Source organism: Argiope bruennichi, chromosome 3 (genome assembly GCF_947563725.1).
Source record: "Argiope bruennichi chromosome 3, qqArgBrue1.1, whole genome shotgun sequence".
Taxonomy (NCBI): domain Eukaryota; kingdom Metazoa; phylum Arthropoda; class Arachnida; order Araneae; family Araneidae; genus Argiope; species Argiope bruennichi.
Genome location: NC_079153.1, coordinates 127,764,567 through 127,783,385, shown reverse-complemented (window position 1 = coordinate 127,783,385; position 18,819 = coordinate 127,764,567). Strand labels below are relative to the sequence as shown.

The 18,819-nt window shown below is 29.5% G+C and overlaps 1 protein-coding gene across 1 annotated transcript; it reads left to right on the top strand.

The window, feature by feature from the left end:
- Positions 1 to 9,755: 9,755 nt before the first annotated feature.
- On the top strand, positions 9,756 to 18,382 carry LOC129962753 (nipped-B-like protein A; the record flags this gene model as incomplete). Its single annotated transcript, XM_056076741.1, has 1 exon — positions 9,756 to 18,382. A coding segment is annotated over one exon (6,690 nt), but the record flags the coding sequence as incomplete, so codon positions are not given.
- Between the last annotated feature and the right edge of the window lie 437 nt (positions 18,383 to 18,819).

The following is an 18,819-nucleotide window of genomic DNA, read 5'->3' as shown; positions in this document are numbered from 1 at the left end:
CTAATGGATTACACATATATCATTGATTTTTGAAATCATCCAAACACTTTGTAAATAGATGCTTTCTGAGATCAATTCTTTCTGTGGACCTAATAGAATGGCTTCAGACAATTTAAAATTCCTTCTATGGAGAAGTAATTTGAATTCATATGCAAGCATGTAAAACTCCACACCAGTTATCTTTCATTTAATGAGTGTTGGGGAAGGTATTCAAGTATTCAGTTTGTATTTATATCCACTTATGCTCTTTTTGAAGATAACTTGGTTATTTCAGAGCAAGTCATAACAAAAGCATCTCATGTTCAAAATAATCAACTAAAATTATACACAGTTATCTTTCATTTAATGAGTGTTGGGGAAGGTATTCAAGTATTCAGTTTGTATTTATATCCACTTATGCTCTTTTTGAAGATAACTTGGTTATTTCAGAGCAAGTCATAACAAAAGCATCTCATGTTCAAAATAATCAACTAAAATTATACAAAACATTTTTGTTTGATATATCTGAATCCAGAGACAACTTTTTCTAGCTTTCAGTTAGATTTTTTCTTACATTATCTCTCATTTGATTATATTTTTATATAATATATATATTGATTATATAATATTTTCAATATATTTATATAATTAATATATATATTATATTTTCAACCATTTTTTGGGTCCTGTTTAAATATATTGTACCTCTTGTTTGAACTTATTCTTAATGTAACAGATTCACTATGTGTTTTTTGCAAAATTTTCAATGTCTGAGCTGTTGAAGTTCCATTGTCAACATAAATTTGAGACAAAACAAATTTATTAATACATTTTACTCCAGTTTCTAATGAGTATTAGACCTCATCATATATATATATATATATATATATATATATATATATATATATATATATATATATATATATATATATAAAGCTTTTCATTTAAAAATATTTTTAAAAATTTAATATTTTTTATATGAAAGATAATAAGCAAGTATTTTTATTGTTGTTGTTGCAAAAGAATGAAACCCAAATTCAAAATTTATATTTGTCAACTAAGCAATAGCCCTATATTGTGAGCATGTAAAATTGTAAGTCAATTTTGTCCTCATTAGTATTAAGATTTTTTTTTTTCTTAAGTTTTGTATTTTTATTTAATATTTAACAAAATTGGTCTTTATTCGTACTATGTCTTCTCTACCAAATCTGTGCAAGATATATTTTTTCATTCGGGTTGCTATAGTAATTATTATGTCAGCATTGTTGTATTCTATACTACTAGAGTGATAAGCCTAATATATATTCATTCTGCATAAATAAAACCAACATCTATTTTGTTTTGCATAGAAATCTAATAGATTTTCTTCATATTTAGTTAACAAGTGTTATGAAGTATGGAGAAGGTTTTAATGAAGGTATCATGGTATTTAATTAAATAGTTAATTTTTCATTAGTTAAAAGTTATGTTTCTATTATGTTTAAACAGCATTAGACAAGCAAACAGCATGGTGTTACCTAAGATTTGGTTAATAAATTGTATTTAATACCACTAAATCATGGATATAAGATATTTTTAAATTTGTATTACCATATTTTTATTGGTAAAAATGTTTCTTTAACCTGAAATTTGTTTTGAGATGCTCTGCTATTTAAAAATTGATTCAAATCCATGTTTACTACTTGGTTTTAATTATTGATGAAAGTTGATATTTAAGTTGTCACTCAAAATATTTTGATAAATGTGTCATTCTTTGAAAATTATTGATTACATGATGAAAAAATCGGCTTTCTGCAGTTTTTAAAAATTCCTTGGCACTTTTTGCTTGCATTTTTTTTAGAAGCTTTGAGATATTAAAATACTTTTTCATTATAATTTTTTCTATTTTAATTGAAAATGAAATTAGGTGTTATAATTATTTATTAGAATTTTGCATTAAATATTGATTTATGTAGCTTTCAATACCTGATTTGATGAGTGTTAGTTACATATTTATTATGTTATAAGTATATCGAGTTTTGCTTACAAATACTAAGATATAAGAAAAGAATAATAAGATTATTGAATTCTTTGACAATTTTTTATTTGTTAAATGCATAAAAATTTCTTTTGGAACAGCACTGGTTGTATGCTTTAATTAAAAATAAAATAAGATATTAATATTTTTTCTACTCAAGCTATCTCTTGAAACATAATTTCTTCAGTATTTTTACCTAGAAATAGCAGAACGAACCACTATGACAAACGCACACATATATATACTTGTATTTTACTAACAGTTAAAAATAGCAACTAGTTGATGATTCATAAAGGATATTGTAGTCAAGAATTGCAATAGCTGTTCTAATCTTGTCTCGTATATCTATAATTTCATTTTCTCATTTCTTTGATTTTCATTAAAATATATTTTACTTTAATAAAATGAAAAATGGAAATTAAATCTACCAGGATAATACTAAGTGTGAATTTCTAGAAGTTTTCTTTAATTAAAAGATTTGAGATGTAGATGTTGTAATTTAATACATAGGTACATTTGTAAATCTAAGTCTGTTTTTGTGAATGTAAGCAAACTATTCAATATGTTTCATTATTTGAATAAATTTTAGGTGTTCAAATAAGCCAAGCCAAAAATGTTTGTAAATGAAAAAATGATTATTTTAAAATGAAAAATACTTTGAAATAGTTTTAATCTTGAATATCTACATCAATATCCATATTTTTGAAATACTTTTGCAATTTGCTAGTATTTCATAAATTGGTAAATAGTTTTTATTTTATGTCACAAAACAAGTTTGTTTGTAGTTTGTACAAGTTTTGTTGTAGACATTTGTTTTGCAAATATTTATTCTTTTTCATCATATAGATAGGCACTACTTTTACATATTCTAAATTTTACATTCTATCATTCAATTTCATTAATATTCTGAATCTTTCAAGGTGTATGGTCAATATAAACATTTGTCTGAATTGATTTATCTATGAATTTGTTTTCTCAAGTATAGAATTTGCTCAAAGTACCTATTACCATTCTTTAATATAAATTCAAAATTTTATTATTGAGAAAAGTCAAAAATTAGAAATGTCTGAGCAGAGAAATAGAGATAAAACATTTTTATTCTAAAGCAGTTTAAACAATTTGTAATATTAAATGTGTAAAATGGCTTTACATTGCCTGAATATTCCCAAACAATAATAGACAAATTTATTAAGGTAAATTTGATTTATTATTAATAAATTTTTTAAAAAATGAAAAAATGCAGTTTTGTGTTATTATAACTTTGGCTAAAATAATGGCATTTATTGTATTTAGTCCATTTTTTGTAATAAATGTTTCTTATACTATTTTCATTATTTTTTTATTTAGTAATTTAGTCTTCTTTTTCTGTTCATGTTTAAATGTATGCATAAAAACTGAATAAAGGGAGATGAATTAGTTTAAGCACCCAAAGGATGTTAATTTTTTTTTTTTTTCCCCCTCTTAAAATCTGAATTCTTATTTCCAAAAGTAAGATCTTTAGCCATAGTTTGTAGCTTTTATATGTTTCTTTTAATGGGTCGGACAATAGAATGGGGAGTAGATATCTTCAGTGCACTAGCTCTATATATTCTACATTGAAATTCCATATATATATATATATTGAAAATTATTTATTCCCATTTCATAAAACTGATTTTTTTATGTGTAAAATATCTGTTAAATCCTTGTAGTTAAGTAGCTTAAAAAGTAATTTTTTATTAATATGAGATTGAAGTTTCTTATTAAAGTTTTCATTATCATCTATAGATTTTTCAATCACGAGAATTGCTATAAATCATATACAGTCAAAAAGTTCTTTCATGTTATATATATTTTATTAATAGAGCTGTTAATCTATTTGCATTTTATGGATTAAAAAATTTTTATTTGAGTTTTGCATTTTGATTGCTTATGAAACAGAAATGAATAATATAGAATTCAGTAAAATCAAAAGTACAAAATACAAAAATTTAATTTATTTTGGATGCAAAGTTTTTAATTCGCATATAATAGTCATCATATTTTATATAGTCAACTGCTTGTTAATTAAACTATTAGTAAAATTATTTATTTATTTTAAAAAAGAAAGAAATAAAGATAACAAGGTTTCCACAGTCTTAGAAAATTCTATAAATTTTATTTTACTGTACTCAAGGTCCCTAAAAAGTACTTAATTTTTCATTTGTGTCCTTGAAAAGTAGACAGAATGTACATCTATTATGTTTTGGCGAAGAAGAAAAAGAGTTTTGACTTAAGTAATCCATCAGCAGAAAAATAGTTTTGATATGGAAGTGTTGTTCAACACCATTCTTTTCTTTCTCTGTTGTTTGGAGGAAAGGCAAAGGCAAACAAGGTTGGGGGGGGGGTTGATGAGAAATCTCCAACAGACTCAGTAACTGAAAATAGTGCTATTATGACACTCTTTATGCTTGTTGTGATATTTGTTGTGTATTCTCAGTGTTTAGATTCAAATCTAAAATAGTCTTTTAAGCATGTGAACTATTATTTACGTAGTTCTTGCAAGGAAATTTCAAGCTTATTCCAATGAATATTCACTGAAGGAAGATTGCCAAAAAGTTCTCCTTTGCGCTGACAGAATCTTTTAATTTCATTTAACATGCCTTTTATTTATGTTTATTTATCAAAATGCCTTTAATCTAAGATATAATGAAATATTCCACGAATTTTTATGAAGAAAGCAAAGGAATTAATTCATTCAGTTATTGAATTAATAAAAAAAGTTTGAAATCTGATACATTACTTACACTTTTGTTGGCCATTCTATAGTTAAAAGATATTTTACAAGGATTTCATGATTCTTGGAAAAATGGATTTAGGTAAAATTTATTTTTGATGAATGATCTACCTGTAAATTTGAAGGTGTTTTTTAAATATATAATTCAGTTATAAACTGGGGGGAAAAAACTTGTCTGCTTGTTGTGAGCAATTCCTTTAGAAATAGTATCTCTTGGGATAATAAACCTCTTTTTACCTAATTTGCAATACTTACTCAGATTCATCTGGAAGAAAGGAGTGTACCTAAAATTTTCAAAGATTGAGAAAGTTTGCCAATAATATTTACAGTCTAAAAAAAATTGTTGTTGCTGTTGAATGAGCTATCTGAATAAGGAATGACTTGGTATTATTTGCTGAAAAGAGCAAATTTCCCTCTTCAAAATCTAAATCATATGTTTGTTGCAAAGTGGAGCAAAGATTTTAGCCTGTTTCTCAAATTGAGAGTCTCCTACCTCATTATTATTTATTAAAATTACCCACCATTTTTAATATTTTACTTGAGAAATTGTCCTTTCTCTCTCTTCTTCTTTTTCTCCTCTCCCCCAATTACAATTTTGGAGCTGGATGTGGAAAATGTTTTTGAAGGCTTAACAACTGTAAAAGCATTTCTTTGATTTTTAATTTATAGATTTGAATGGTGTTGTCAGCAAAATTAGTGAAAGGCAGAATGCTATAAAGTCTTAATTGATTAAAGAAAACTGTAAAATGACTTAATAATTTAAAAAGTGGTTGTCAGAACTTTGTATTTACATTCATTCAAAGAGTTTTGGATGAATCCCCTTTCTATTATGTACTTACCTAAATATATGAGTTGTTTAGATCTCAGGAAAATGAGCGGATAAGCCCATTTTTTTTATAACAAAATAAAAACCATTCTCATGAATTGTGCTGTTTTTTGGATTTTTATCTTCATTGTTTCAAGCACTGGTCAAAAGTAAGCCAGAGATTCTTGAGTATGAATGTGTTTCTGAAGTGTGTACCCAATAATAATTTGTGCAAAATCAGCATTTTAGTACTAGCCATATTTGCATTTTGATCCTAAAATTAGTTTTCAACTGTAAGTTTTAGATTATTAATTGCAAGATGGATCTAACAGAAGTCCTTACTATTTCTTACTATAGCATCTAAAAATAATAGGCAAAATAAAGAATGGCTTATTTAAATGTTAATATTCAAATCATTTTACTTAAGTTTAGGATTTGCAACTTTGTGTGTAAAATATATAATTTTTGTGGTCCTTGGATTTTTTCCCTTTGCAATAAAAGTGGAAACTCTGAATAAATGTTTACTAACAGTGTAATGAACTTACACATCATTCTGAAATGAAAAAAAAAGGTGGCTCAAACTAAATGGGTAACATGAACTTCTGTATGTAATTCCACAGCCAAATGATATTTCGTAATAATTTCATAATTCTGTAGAAAAATTGTATTTGACACAAGGATTTCTGTCTTAAGGAAGATCTTTCAACAAAATGGATTTATTTTAAATTTATTTTTTGAATGGCCAAATACAAATAGAATTTTCATTATTGTCAATAAATGTGGTTAGTTATAACCAGCATGTTATAAACAATTCATTTAAACATGGCTAAATAGTATCCAAATGAAATATGGAGTTTCTTTTTACCTATTTTGTCTTATTAATTCAATAGCAAGTAGGGGAGGGGTACTAAAATTTTCAGGATGAAAAACCTACCAAAAATTCTTGCAATGCCAGGTGTTTAGAGAATGCAGCTCTTGTTATATTGAGATCAAACTGTGTAACAACTTATATCTTGAGAATGTTGAAAAAGAAAATCTTTCTACATACAAAATCTAAATAATATAAATTAGTTTTTAAGTATGGCAAAGATTTAACTCTGCCTATTAACTTGAGAATTTTCTTGTCATTGATGAAAATTATCCATTTTTAATACTTTACTAGGTAAATGCCAATTTTTGTACAGTATTTGAAAACAAATGTTCATTGATTGTTTTAAATGCCATGAAAAATGATGTTCTTTAGGGAATGAAAAAAATGAATTATGAAAATATTTTTTTTAATTTATCCTTTATATTTTTATGTCTAAAATATATAATTTCATAGTCTTCGAATTTTCTAAAATAAGTCATTGAACAGTCCTTGTTCCCCTCTCCTCATTAAATAAAGTGGGAAGTCAACACTTTTGTACATTTTCTGCTCTTCATTCTGTTTCTTTTCATTCTGCTTTTCATTCTCACTAGTTGTATTCATTGTGCATCTTTTATATAAAAAATAAGATTTGGAGGCAAGTAAAAGGATGGTGTTTTTTAAATATTTGTTAATTTTTATATCGTATAGTTAATGATTTTACATAAATCAATCATTTTTCACTCTGTATTTTAGAACTTATTTCTGGAATTCTTAACTGTTGCAAAAAGCTGCCATTTTCTAAAGACAAAAATTTATTATAAGACAATGTTTTAATTTCAGTAATTATTATAACATAACAGCATTTCAATAATTATAACAAAAAGAATCCTGAAATACATTACAAATTTAAATAGTATTAATATTGCAATTATATTAGCATTACTTTTCTTAATTAAATAAAACTCTTTATTTTATATAATGTACCTGCTAAATCAAAACATATATGTATACTTTGAAAGACAATTACTAAAACTAACTAATTTTTGTATCCTCTTTCCTTCTATGTGGTGCCCAGGCATTTGCCAAAAAATTAATAAATAATAAAAAAAAATTGGAAACATACTATCTGAAAATGCCTTAATTCTACGCTTTTAAGTTACTAATAGGTTGCTATTAATTTAAAATCAGTTTTCATTGGAATTTGCTATACTGTTGTTTTAACTATTATTTTCTTATGCTAATCTGAAGGGGTGTTTTCAGTTTTTGTATTATTTCCATCCAATATAAATAGATTATCTAATTTTTTTTTGTTTTCCTTTAAAAAAAAATCTATTTTTTGAAGATAAGTTCAAATGAACAAAAGATTTTTTTAAAAAACTAGTATTACAATTTTACTCTTCTTGCAAATCCACTAGAAATATGGAATTAAAAGTAACCTTTTGACATTGTTACAGAAATTAAGAATTGATGCAAAATTAATTACGTAGTGCACTATGAAATTAATTATGATTTATAAAGTTTGGTTTTGTTTATGTATTGTAACAAAAATAATATCATTAGAGTAGTTAAATATTATTCTCCAATACCTACTTTGGCTCAATATTCTCATAGTAATTGATACTTTAAATGAAAATGTAAAAATTGCTTGTGTGTGTGTGTGTGTGTGTGAGTGTGTGTGTGTGTGTGTGTGTGTTTGTTTGTTTGTTTGTTTGTTTGTTTGTTTTATTGTATTTTAATGATATAGAATTACATTAAATTTGTAACTTTTTTTACTGTATGTTACTTTCATTGAAATGAATCATTCAATCCAACATAGTGTTCATTTGTAAAGATAGGCTGATTAATTTCAAAAATATATTAAAATTTGTATGTGAATATTGTAATTAGAATATTTGGGAAAGGGGATTACAACTGAAGGGCTCTAAATCTACACAGATTTATTTTATATAAATTAACAAGTCATTTTGATAAGTTATTAACAGTTAATAATAACCATTTGTCATTTTCTTGGTTATTATTGATTATTATATATATAGTTATAGTAGCATAAAAATATCTAAAATAAAGATCTAATGTTATATATATATTCCTGTACTACACTTTAACATCTGAGAATTTCATCACCAGGGAAAATAAATGAACTTTTTCTCTTTAGACATTTGTCTGAAAACATTCAATTCTCTATGCAAATCAAATAATGCTATAGGTAATCAATGTACATGCTCTCAATCTGCCATTAAAATATTTATATGGATTCCATGACTATATATATATGTTTAAGATTTTGTTGTTCTTTTACTTACTTAGAAATTTGATAGTTTGAAACCAAAAGTTTCTAAAATAAATATTATCATCACTTTTTGGAATCAGTTTTAGTTTGCATGAAAAGTGAATTGGACATAACTGGTATAAAAACAACACAAGGCTTTCTACATGGATTTAATCATTGTTAAAGCAAACCCGAAAAATGATAAAAACAGAAGTGTGCATTCACATCATTGTTCTTTTTTTAATGTTATACATTAATCAATACTCTAAGCATCATCTAATATATATTAAAACAAATGAACAGAATTTTTTTACATTGTATTTTAATTTTAGTCGCACCCCTTCACTCCCTTTTTGAAGTACATATAATTTTTTTACAAATCTGAATTTTTCCATAATTTCCACATATATGGGGTGACTGGAATATATATTGTATAAGATATGATTTAAATTTTCTATTTTGTTTGGATTTTAAAAACATATTTTTAATTTAAAAAATTATATCTGATAAAAAAAGATCCTTTAAAATGTAAAATATTGGATGTAAATATTACTTCTGAATATAAATTTTTCCCATTTAATTTACTTTTATTGCTTTTTAGAATATTTTCTTATTTTATTGCTTTCTAGAACATAAAACTATTTGTTTGTTTTTCATCTTATATTGTAATTTTATTTTTATGCATTTTGAAATTAATTTTTATTTTTATATTTCATTTTGACTTTAATATCCCCGCTCCCACCAAAAGTAAATCTGGAAAGAGGGGCGATAATAGGAAATGTAAATGTTTCCAATCTGTAAAAGGAAATATAAATTTCTTTTTACAGAAATATAAGGTCTTATGTAGAAAATTTGTTAAAAAAAATTATTTCATTTTATTATCTTTAGTATGTAAAATTCTTAAAAAATAAATACTTTTCTTTTTATTTTGCAATAAAACTATTTATTTAGCACCAGTTTACTTTTATGTTTTCAAAAATTAAAGTTCTATATATTAATTTTGATTTTATTTCTCTTTTACAGTTTTTTCCCTTGTTATCTACGTATCAAAATGGTTACTCGATAGAACTCCATGTTTAAATCACGATGAATGGACCTAGTGTACCTATAATTACATTAGCTGGGGTACAAAGTTTAACTGACCTTCTGTTGGAGTTGCCTCTTCCAACACCACGGCCAGGTGTAACTGGACAGCAGAGTCTTCTGTCACATTTAAGTGATCCAGAAGAGGCTAGAAGACTATTAAACACCCAGGAATCATCACTTACTCCATCACTCACTAATGCCCTTGCCCATACATCTACTGGCCATATTGAGGTAAAAGATGGCTACTATGGCGGTGGTGCTCTCAGTGGGCAAGTTTCCCAGCTTATGCAGTACTTACTTAGTACCAACCCTAGCCTTTTCAAAGGCTCACTCCAAGGACAGAATAGAAGTGCTGATCATCCTCCTGTTCAACCTTCTAATAGTGCAGTACACTCACAATCACATGCTTTTAGTGCTAGTGCATCTTCACCTTGTCAACCCCATCCTGCTCAAGACAGCAGTCCACATTATTTTCCACTCGAGCACCCACCAACACCGCAAGGTGCAAGAATTGTTCAAAACAGAACACTAAATGCAGTACCACCTGTAGCATACTCTCCTTATGCAGATCCTGTGGTATCATCTGGCCAGCATCAAATCACTCCTCTTCATCATAATGTCATGAACCAAGGAACGGCTGATTCCTTATCCTCCGATTTACAGGAAATATTTCAATCCTCCCTTCTTAATCAAACATCACCAGCAGGACATCCATTTATGAATGGAAATTGTGTCGATGAAGTTAATCTCTCTGCAATTAATGCAGAACAAAGTAATAGGACAGAAAGTCAAATGCTTAATACAGCACAAGTGATAGGAGGCTTAACACCAAATTGTTCTGTCCTTTTATCACCTCTTAACAAGCCAAATGATACAGCCTTATCATCCTCATCTACAGTTGCGCAGCACATTAACTCATCAAATGTTACAACTGAACCGTCTGCTTCTCCAATGCAACAGTGGCAAAATGCTCCAAGTAATTCAAATGATGCATCTCAATCAGATTCCTTGTCTAAAGCCTCTGTTATGAACAATGGCGTGAGCACATCTGTAGTTGGAAACGATATTCGGCCATCATCTTTGTCTGAACCAGTTAATGATAACCAAATGGTGAATCATGTGGAATCAATTGAAGCAAATGGAAAAGCTTTTCTACCTAGTAAAGGAAAGGTAAATGCTGAACCTCTTGTAGTTCTGTCTAAAGTTAATGTTGAAGAAACGAAAGGAAAGGGCAAGAATGCTTCTTCATCTTCAAAATCAAATGACAAACAAAAAGCTCCAAATGATCCTGAAATTGCTTCGCTAAAGGTGAATAATCAAGAATCCAAAGGAAAAGGAAAAAATCCCTCCCCACCTGCAATTTCAAATGACAAAATTGCTGCTGGACCTTTGGTTATGCTATCAAAATTGAGTGTTGAAGATCAACTACTGGCAGAAAAAAGTGTTAAGCAATTTATCAAAAAGAAGAAACTTTCAGGTCCTGAACCAGTTCAAAAACCTTCACAAAGCAAAAGTTCTGAATCTAATAATCAAAGAAGAAAATCAACTTCAAAAGAACCTGAAATAAGAAGCTCGCCTTCAAAGAGAGGCCGAAATAGTGAACAACAAATCTTTAGTAGCCGAAAAAATTCAGAGGATGTTAAAGAAAGGGGCACTAAGAGAAGTAGTAGTGTTTTAGATGAGAAGGTTAATCATAATGCAAGTACATCAGGTGAGAGAGTAAAGCGAAGAAAAAAGCAAGTTGCCTATATTGAATCTTCTGGATCAGAAGATGAAAAAGATGACAAAAACGATGATGATGATGATGATTACAGAGATGAATCCCCATCTAAATCTCCTGTTGCTGCAACATCTACTAAAGTAAAAAAGATAAAAAATAAAAGAGTTAAAAAAGAAGAGCCTATGTCTATTGAAGATTTGATGGATTCTAATACTTATCAACACTTCTCAAGAATTGTTGATAATATTTTTGATGCAATGGCAGATGTTGATTTTACTACAGCAATAGATGAGGATGCTGAATGTGCAACAGAGGTCTTAATACCTTTACCTCAGTTGCAGGAATTAAGTAATGAAGCTGCAAAACTGAAAAGGTTACATGCAATGAATCAGTTCCCTCCTGAAAGATTAGTGCGATTGCTTGCAATCTTAGAAAGAAACATAATTGATGGGGCTAAATTGCTTCCCGTACAAAGTATGGAAGATCAGGATGAAGAGGAAGCACGTTTGTGGCTTGAATTAACCATGGAAAGAGTTATGCGTAGTGCTGATGCATCATTGACAGCTCTCTATGTCATGACCTCTAAAGATATGCCTGAAAAGGTGTTTCTGGAAGATGTGATTGAGAGAATAGTAGTTTTCCTGAAATTTCAACTACAAAATACCGTTTTTCCAGTGTTTGATCCTGCTTATAGACTTGACCCCAAATCAAAGGATGGATATGCAGGTAATATCAAACAAAAAAGAGCTCATGCTCATAAAGTGAAAGAAAAATCGACATTGCAATTGTACAACAAGTTACATGAATCTGTCAGACTTTTGTCTGAGTTATTAGAGTTGCAAACTCTGACTGATACCATCATTTTGCAAGTTTCAACCCTAGGAGTCAGTCCTTTCTTTGTTGAAGGTATTAGTGAGTTGCAGTTAAATTCTCTGCATCTTGTAACTACAGTTTTCTCTCGATATGATAAACACAGGCAACTCATATTAGAAGACATATTAGCATCAATAGCTAGGTTACCAACAAGCAAAAGAAGTCTTCGAAATTATCGTTTAAATTCTGAAGAAAATATTCAGATGCTTACAGCGTTGGTGTTGCAGTTGATTCATAGTGTTGTAAAATTACCTGAACCTGAATCTCCTCGAACAGAAGATTCTCTTAGTGAGGAACGCCCAAAACTTCCTGAAACTAAGGAAAAAGTTTATGTTGATAAAGATGTTCTTATAACAATGTCTTATGAAGCATCAGTGACAACAGCTGTCAATTTCCTCTCTGTTTTCTTGAGAAAATGTGGTACGAAAAATGAAGAAATGGATTATAGGCCGTTATTTGAAAACTTTGTTCAAGATTTATTGAGTACAGTTAACAAACCAGAATGGCCAGCATCAGAACTGCTATTGTCACTTCTTGGGAGAATTCTTGTGAAAAATTTCAGTAATAAATCAATGGAAATGACACTTCGAGTTGCTTCTCTAGATTACTTAGGAGTTGTAGCTGCACGTTTGCGTAAAGATGCTGTTAGTAGCCAAGATCGTAAAGATATGATTAATGATGTTATTCAGCGCATTGTTTCTGGTAGTGAGGATGCTGATAAAAGTCCTTCCAAGAACAAGAAGAAAAATAAAAACAAACCTGTTAAACGAGATGAGGCCCAAATACTTCAAAAAGCTCTTCTTCAATATCTTGATTCAAATGCAGCAAATGATCCAGCTCTTCAGTTTTCTCGTAGATTTTACATTGCTCAGTGGTATCGCGATGCTGCAACTGAAATCAAGAGATCTGATAAATGCTTAAATTTTTCGTCTAAAGACGAAAGTGATAAATCTGAACCAAGTACACCCAAAGGTAAAAGCAGACCTAGTCGATCTGGTACTCCTGCAAGAAGATCATCCAATGTTATCCAAGAAGAGGATGAAGAGGAAGAGAAAGAAAAAGAAGAATCAAAGTTAGAAAATGATGAGGTCAATGCTAAAGTTCTTGCACTTGCAGAAGAGAGAAAAAGATTCTTGTTAACAGTTATTAAAAGACAAGAACAACCAAAAATTAACATGAAAGAAGAGGAACATATTGATTATGAAACTGCAGAATTAATATCTCAATATTTAGCATCAACACGCCATTTTTCTAAGAGTTTTGATTTGTATCTATCTCAGATTTTACGTGTACTTAGTGAAACAGCTGTGGCAGTTCGCACCAAGGCCATGAAATGTTTGACTCTTGTAGTCGAAGCTGATCCGAGTATTTTGTCTCGTACGGATATGCAGAAGGGTGTTCATGGTAGACTGCTGGATCAATCAACGAGTGTTCGAGAAGCTGCGGTGGACTTGTTGGGCAAATTCATTTTAATCCGTCCTGAGCTCATAAACCAATATTATGAAATGCTTACTGAGCGAATTTTAGATACAGGTGTTAGTGTCAGAAAAAGAGTAATCAAAATTTTAAAGGATATTTGTCTTGAGCAGCCTGATTTCCCAAAAACTTCAGAACTCTGTGTTAAAATTATTCGTCGTGTCAATGATGAAGATGGTATAAAGAAACTGGTAGGTGAAGTTTTCCAAAGTATGTGGTTTACACCTACTTCAGAGAAAAAACCAGAACGTATTCTCCAAAAAGTTAAAAACATAACCCATGTTGTTGAAGCTTGTAGAGATACTGGATTAGAATGGTTTGAACAGCTACTTACAAATCTGTTAAAAAACAAAGAAGATGCTAATTATAAATCTGTAGTTAAGTCTTGTAAACAGATAGTAGATTGTTTGGTTGAGAATCTTTTGCAGTTAGAAGAGTCCTCTCAAAATGTAGATGGTGGAGCTAGTCCACATCTTGTTGCTTGCTTAGCGACTCTGCATTTGTTCAGCAAAATACAACCTCATTTTGTTGTTCCTCATGCTACTACTATTCAGCCATATCTCAGTATGAAATGCAATACACAATCTGATTTTCTTCTGCTGAAAAATGTTGCACAAACACTTGAAATTATTGTGCCGCTTATAGAACATCCCAGTGAGTCTTTTTTGGCTCAGATAGAAGAAGATATGGTGAAATTAATTCTTCGTCAACACATGGGATTGCTTCCCAGCTGTGTTGCTTGTCTTGGAGCTGTTGTAAATAAAGTTACACATAATTATCAGCTTGTCAGAGATTGTTTCCAAAAATTCTTCGTTGTTTTGTTAGTGTGCAAGAAAGAAGATGAGAAGAATCCGGACAATGAAAATCTTAAAGCTAAACGCCCTAAATTACTGCGATCATTGTTTACTGTGGGATTGTTTTGTCGCCATTTTGATTTTGAAACTATGGATACTGGTATAGATCAAAATGGGCAAATTTCTTTAAAAGACAGAGTTTTCCAGTGTATTATCTATTTTAATCAGCATCATGATGAAGTTATCCGACTGAAAGCTCTGACAGGGCTTGGTTTTATAATGATTCGGCATTATGACTTCATGCTCGGTCCAGATGTTAAATCACTGTACCATTATATTTTAACATCTCCTGCTGCATCTTCTGTTTTAAAATGTCAAATTTTGAAAAATATCACAAATTACCTTGTTGAAGAGGAATTGAGGATGATTCAGAAAGATGCTGAATGGAATAAACTATCAAAGACTGAAGATTTAAAAGAAATGAATGATGTGACATCTGGAATGGCTAGTACTATCGTGCAGATATACTTAAAACAAATTCTTGAATGTGTTCTTAATACAGAATTAGCTGTACGCAAAGCAACCCTTCAGGTCATTCAACTTATTCTCGGACAGGGGTTAGTACACCCTGTTCAGATGGTACCATACTTAATATGTTTAGGTTCTGACGATGATCCTGTAGTTAGAACCAAAGCTGATCAGATGGTACAAGAGATAGAGAAAAAATACCCTGGCTTTATTCAAATGAAAGCAATGTTTGGTGTGAGAATGTCATTTAAAATGCAACAGTTAATACATAAAGATACTGATATCCTTCGAGGCTTTCGCTCACCAGAAGCACCTGTTGCTCGAAATGGTTTCTTGTACACTGTTATGAGATCTACTCGGCAAAGTCGAAGAGCATTTCTTTTCTCATTGTTAAAACTCTTTGATGAACAGGCAAGAACACCTTTAACAGAGCTTTTGTACATAGCAGATAACATTGCATATTTTCCTTACATGGCACAAGATGAACCGCTGTTTATCATGAATCAGTTGGACATTATGCTTTCTGTGTCTGGTTCTAACTTGTTGCAGACATTTCGTGAAAGCCTTCTTCAAAATTCTCAGCCAGGTGAGCAGAACACGACCAACAATGAAGATGATTTTGATGAAGACGATGATGATAAAGATGCCATCTTGCAACGTTTTCCACCAGACACATCAGTTCTTCAAGAATGCATTATAGCATCTCAAGGTTGTGTCTTACTGCTGTATCTAAAACAAACCTTGAAAGAAATGTATGGTTTCACTGATAACAAGATTCAACAATATTCACCCAATGAGAATGCTAAAGTCTATGAAAGACCTTTGAATCGAAAGGGACATGTCCGATTCAATCCAGAAACTGTTTTAGACTTCATCAAAAATGAAGAGCTTAAACTTGAAGGGGAATTGGATGATAAAGGCAAGGAAGAATTGGTAAGCCAGTACATTCACTTCAAGCAGTTAATGATCAGTATTGACCCTGCAGATGATGATGACGATGAAGATAATCAAGGAAAAACTGTTGCTACCATTGTGTCTATACCAAATGCATCATCAGGAGAAAAGACTGAAGGGGCTGAAGGAGACAGTAAACCATCTCAGCCACCTATAGAAAAAACTAGAATTGTGATAACTAAAAAAAGTAAATCTCCATCACACAGTCGGCACCACAGAAAATCCCCAAAAGTGACTAAAGAAAAGGTAAAGAAGAAGCACAAAAAGAAGCGAAAACGTATAATAGACTCTGCTTCAGATGATTCAGGTAGTGATCCAGATTATATGGACTCTTCATGATGGAAATCATAATACATAGTTTTAAACTCATGTGAGCCTATTTCTGTGATCATTTGTGCTATATCTCTTCAAGAAAATGGTTGTGCAAAGGCTGTCCCATGGAGTCATTTCCATTTGAGGAAATAGGCTACTTCATATAAAAATGCAGGATGAAATTGACTTTCTGTAATTAGATGGATTGTCCACAACTGACATTGTACAGAATGTTCATCAAAACTGAATTCCCACATTTATCTACATATATTTTAACAATGTAAGTGTTAGAAGATGTGGGTATTATCATTACATATAAATTGATGTAATTTATTTATTATGAATGAATTTTTTAAAAAATTTACCAGATTATATTTATATATATTTATATATATAAAATCATCAATGAACTTTTATGTACCTATAAAAGTCTGTTGGCTTGTTTGGCAGCAGTTTTAAAATTGTTGGGTGTTCTACAGTCATTATAAAGAAATCATCTTACCATACCTTCTGTAACATTTTTTTATCTCCGTAATTCATACTGTTATAACATACTGTAGAAAATTTATATATTTGCAAGCATTTTAAGTATTTAATAAAAAGAGGATTCATTTCAGCATATTATCAAGATTTCTAATTTGATATAGTCACCATCCTTTCTTTTTGTGCAAATACTGTTTTTAGTAGCCTTTTGGGCCAAATAATTTATTACTTTGAATATTGTTGAATCTTGCTTTTTAAAATAAAAAGGAATAATTCTTTTCTTAATATATGAAGCTTTAAGAAACACAGTTATTCAAATCACTTACAATGTTGAAGGGGTGTCTACTAATCATAAATTTCCATGTAGGATTTAGGTTTTATTAAAAAACTATCTTTCTGAATATAGAAAACTGTCATCATTTGTCAACATATTTTTAGATCTTTTAATCTATTGTTATTAGTTTTCATGTGAATACTGTGCCAGCATTTACTAACGTTTTGCATGTAATGTCTAAATGGTTTTTACAACAAAAACAGAGTATCAAGAAAATATATTAAAACCCTCATAAATTCTTGACTGGGAAAAATCTGATTATGTTTTAAAATTTGAGCTTGTCTTCTTACAAACATGAAATTTATTTATTTAAATGTTGAAAGCTCATAAATATATTGAAATTTTAATTTCCTGGTCTTAATAAATGACATGTTTTATTTTCTTATTTATTTTATGAAAACATACTTTTTTTTGGTAGGCACCCTGATTAATACTTTGATGTTCACACTTGTAGCAGAAAAACTGTCATCATATGCCAGCATACTTTTAGATCTTATGGTCTATTGCTAGCATTTGCCGTTAGTTTTCATGCACCATCAATGTTGTGCCAGCGTTTACTGGTAGTTTTGCATGTAATGCCTACGTGGCTTTACAAAGAGCATGGCAGACAGCAAAGTGTTAGTACCTGGCCATTTTCTGTTCAAAAGAAAGATTTCCTCTTTTACCAAAGACTTTTTGATTTGGTATTAATATTCTTGTACATAAAAATAGATTAATAATGATATTGTTTTGTGTTTTCGAAATTTTAATGGGTTCTGTAGACATATTACATGTTTGTCTATGCAATTGGAATTCTAAATTCTTTATGATCAATTTTGTTATCAGTTTTATACCAATAAAACATATGAAAATGAAGGTTTTTGAGATTTGTTTTCCATTTTTTTGTTACAACTACTATTAAGATCAAAACCTCTGAAAATATTATCTTTAACCAAAGAGGACAGAACTAGGACAATTATGTTCTTGATAGACAATATATAATGGCTCCCAAAAGTGTTCCTACTCTTTTTAAGTGTGAAAAATTTGCTGTAGCTAGGAATCGAATTCAGGTATAAAGTCCAGTGTTTTTTCATATCTTCTTGTGCTATCTTTGATTTAAAAAATCGATTTTATTGATATTATTATTTATAAGAATAAAAATGAAGGAAACGATGATAAATCGCATCAGTCGAAAAATGATCTAATAACTACTATAATTATTGTGTGTCACATTTTTTGTTTTTGCATTTTGGTGACATTTTAAAAATCATTTGGCTTTAAGCATTTCTTCCTTTCTTCTCTAAGTTTTTTTTGTTAGTTCAGGGGTTTTTTAAAAAAAAAAAAAGCTAAATGATTCATAGTCATAAGAAAACAAACAATGTTTGTAAAGTGATTATTTTTCATCACAGCACTGATAAATAATCTATTTAGAATATTAATAAATAACTATAATGCAGTATGTAACAAAACGTTTTGTAGTAAAAAAATCGAATCAAAAATAAAGTAAGGAAAGGTCATCCAGCTAAATTAACTGAATATGATAATATTGCTGCATATTGAGTGCTGTATGGATTTCTACAGAGCTTACCAAAATACTCTCTACTT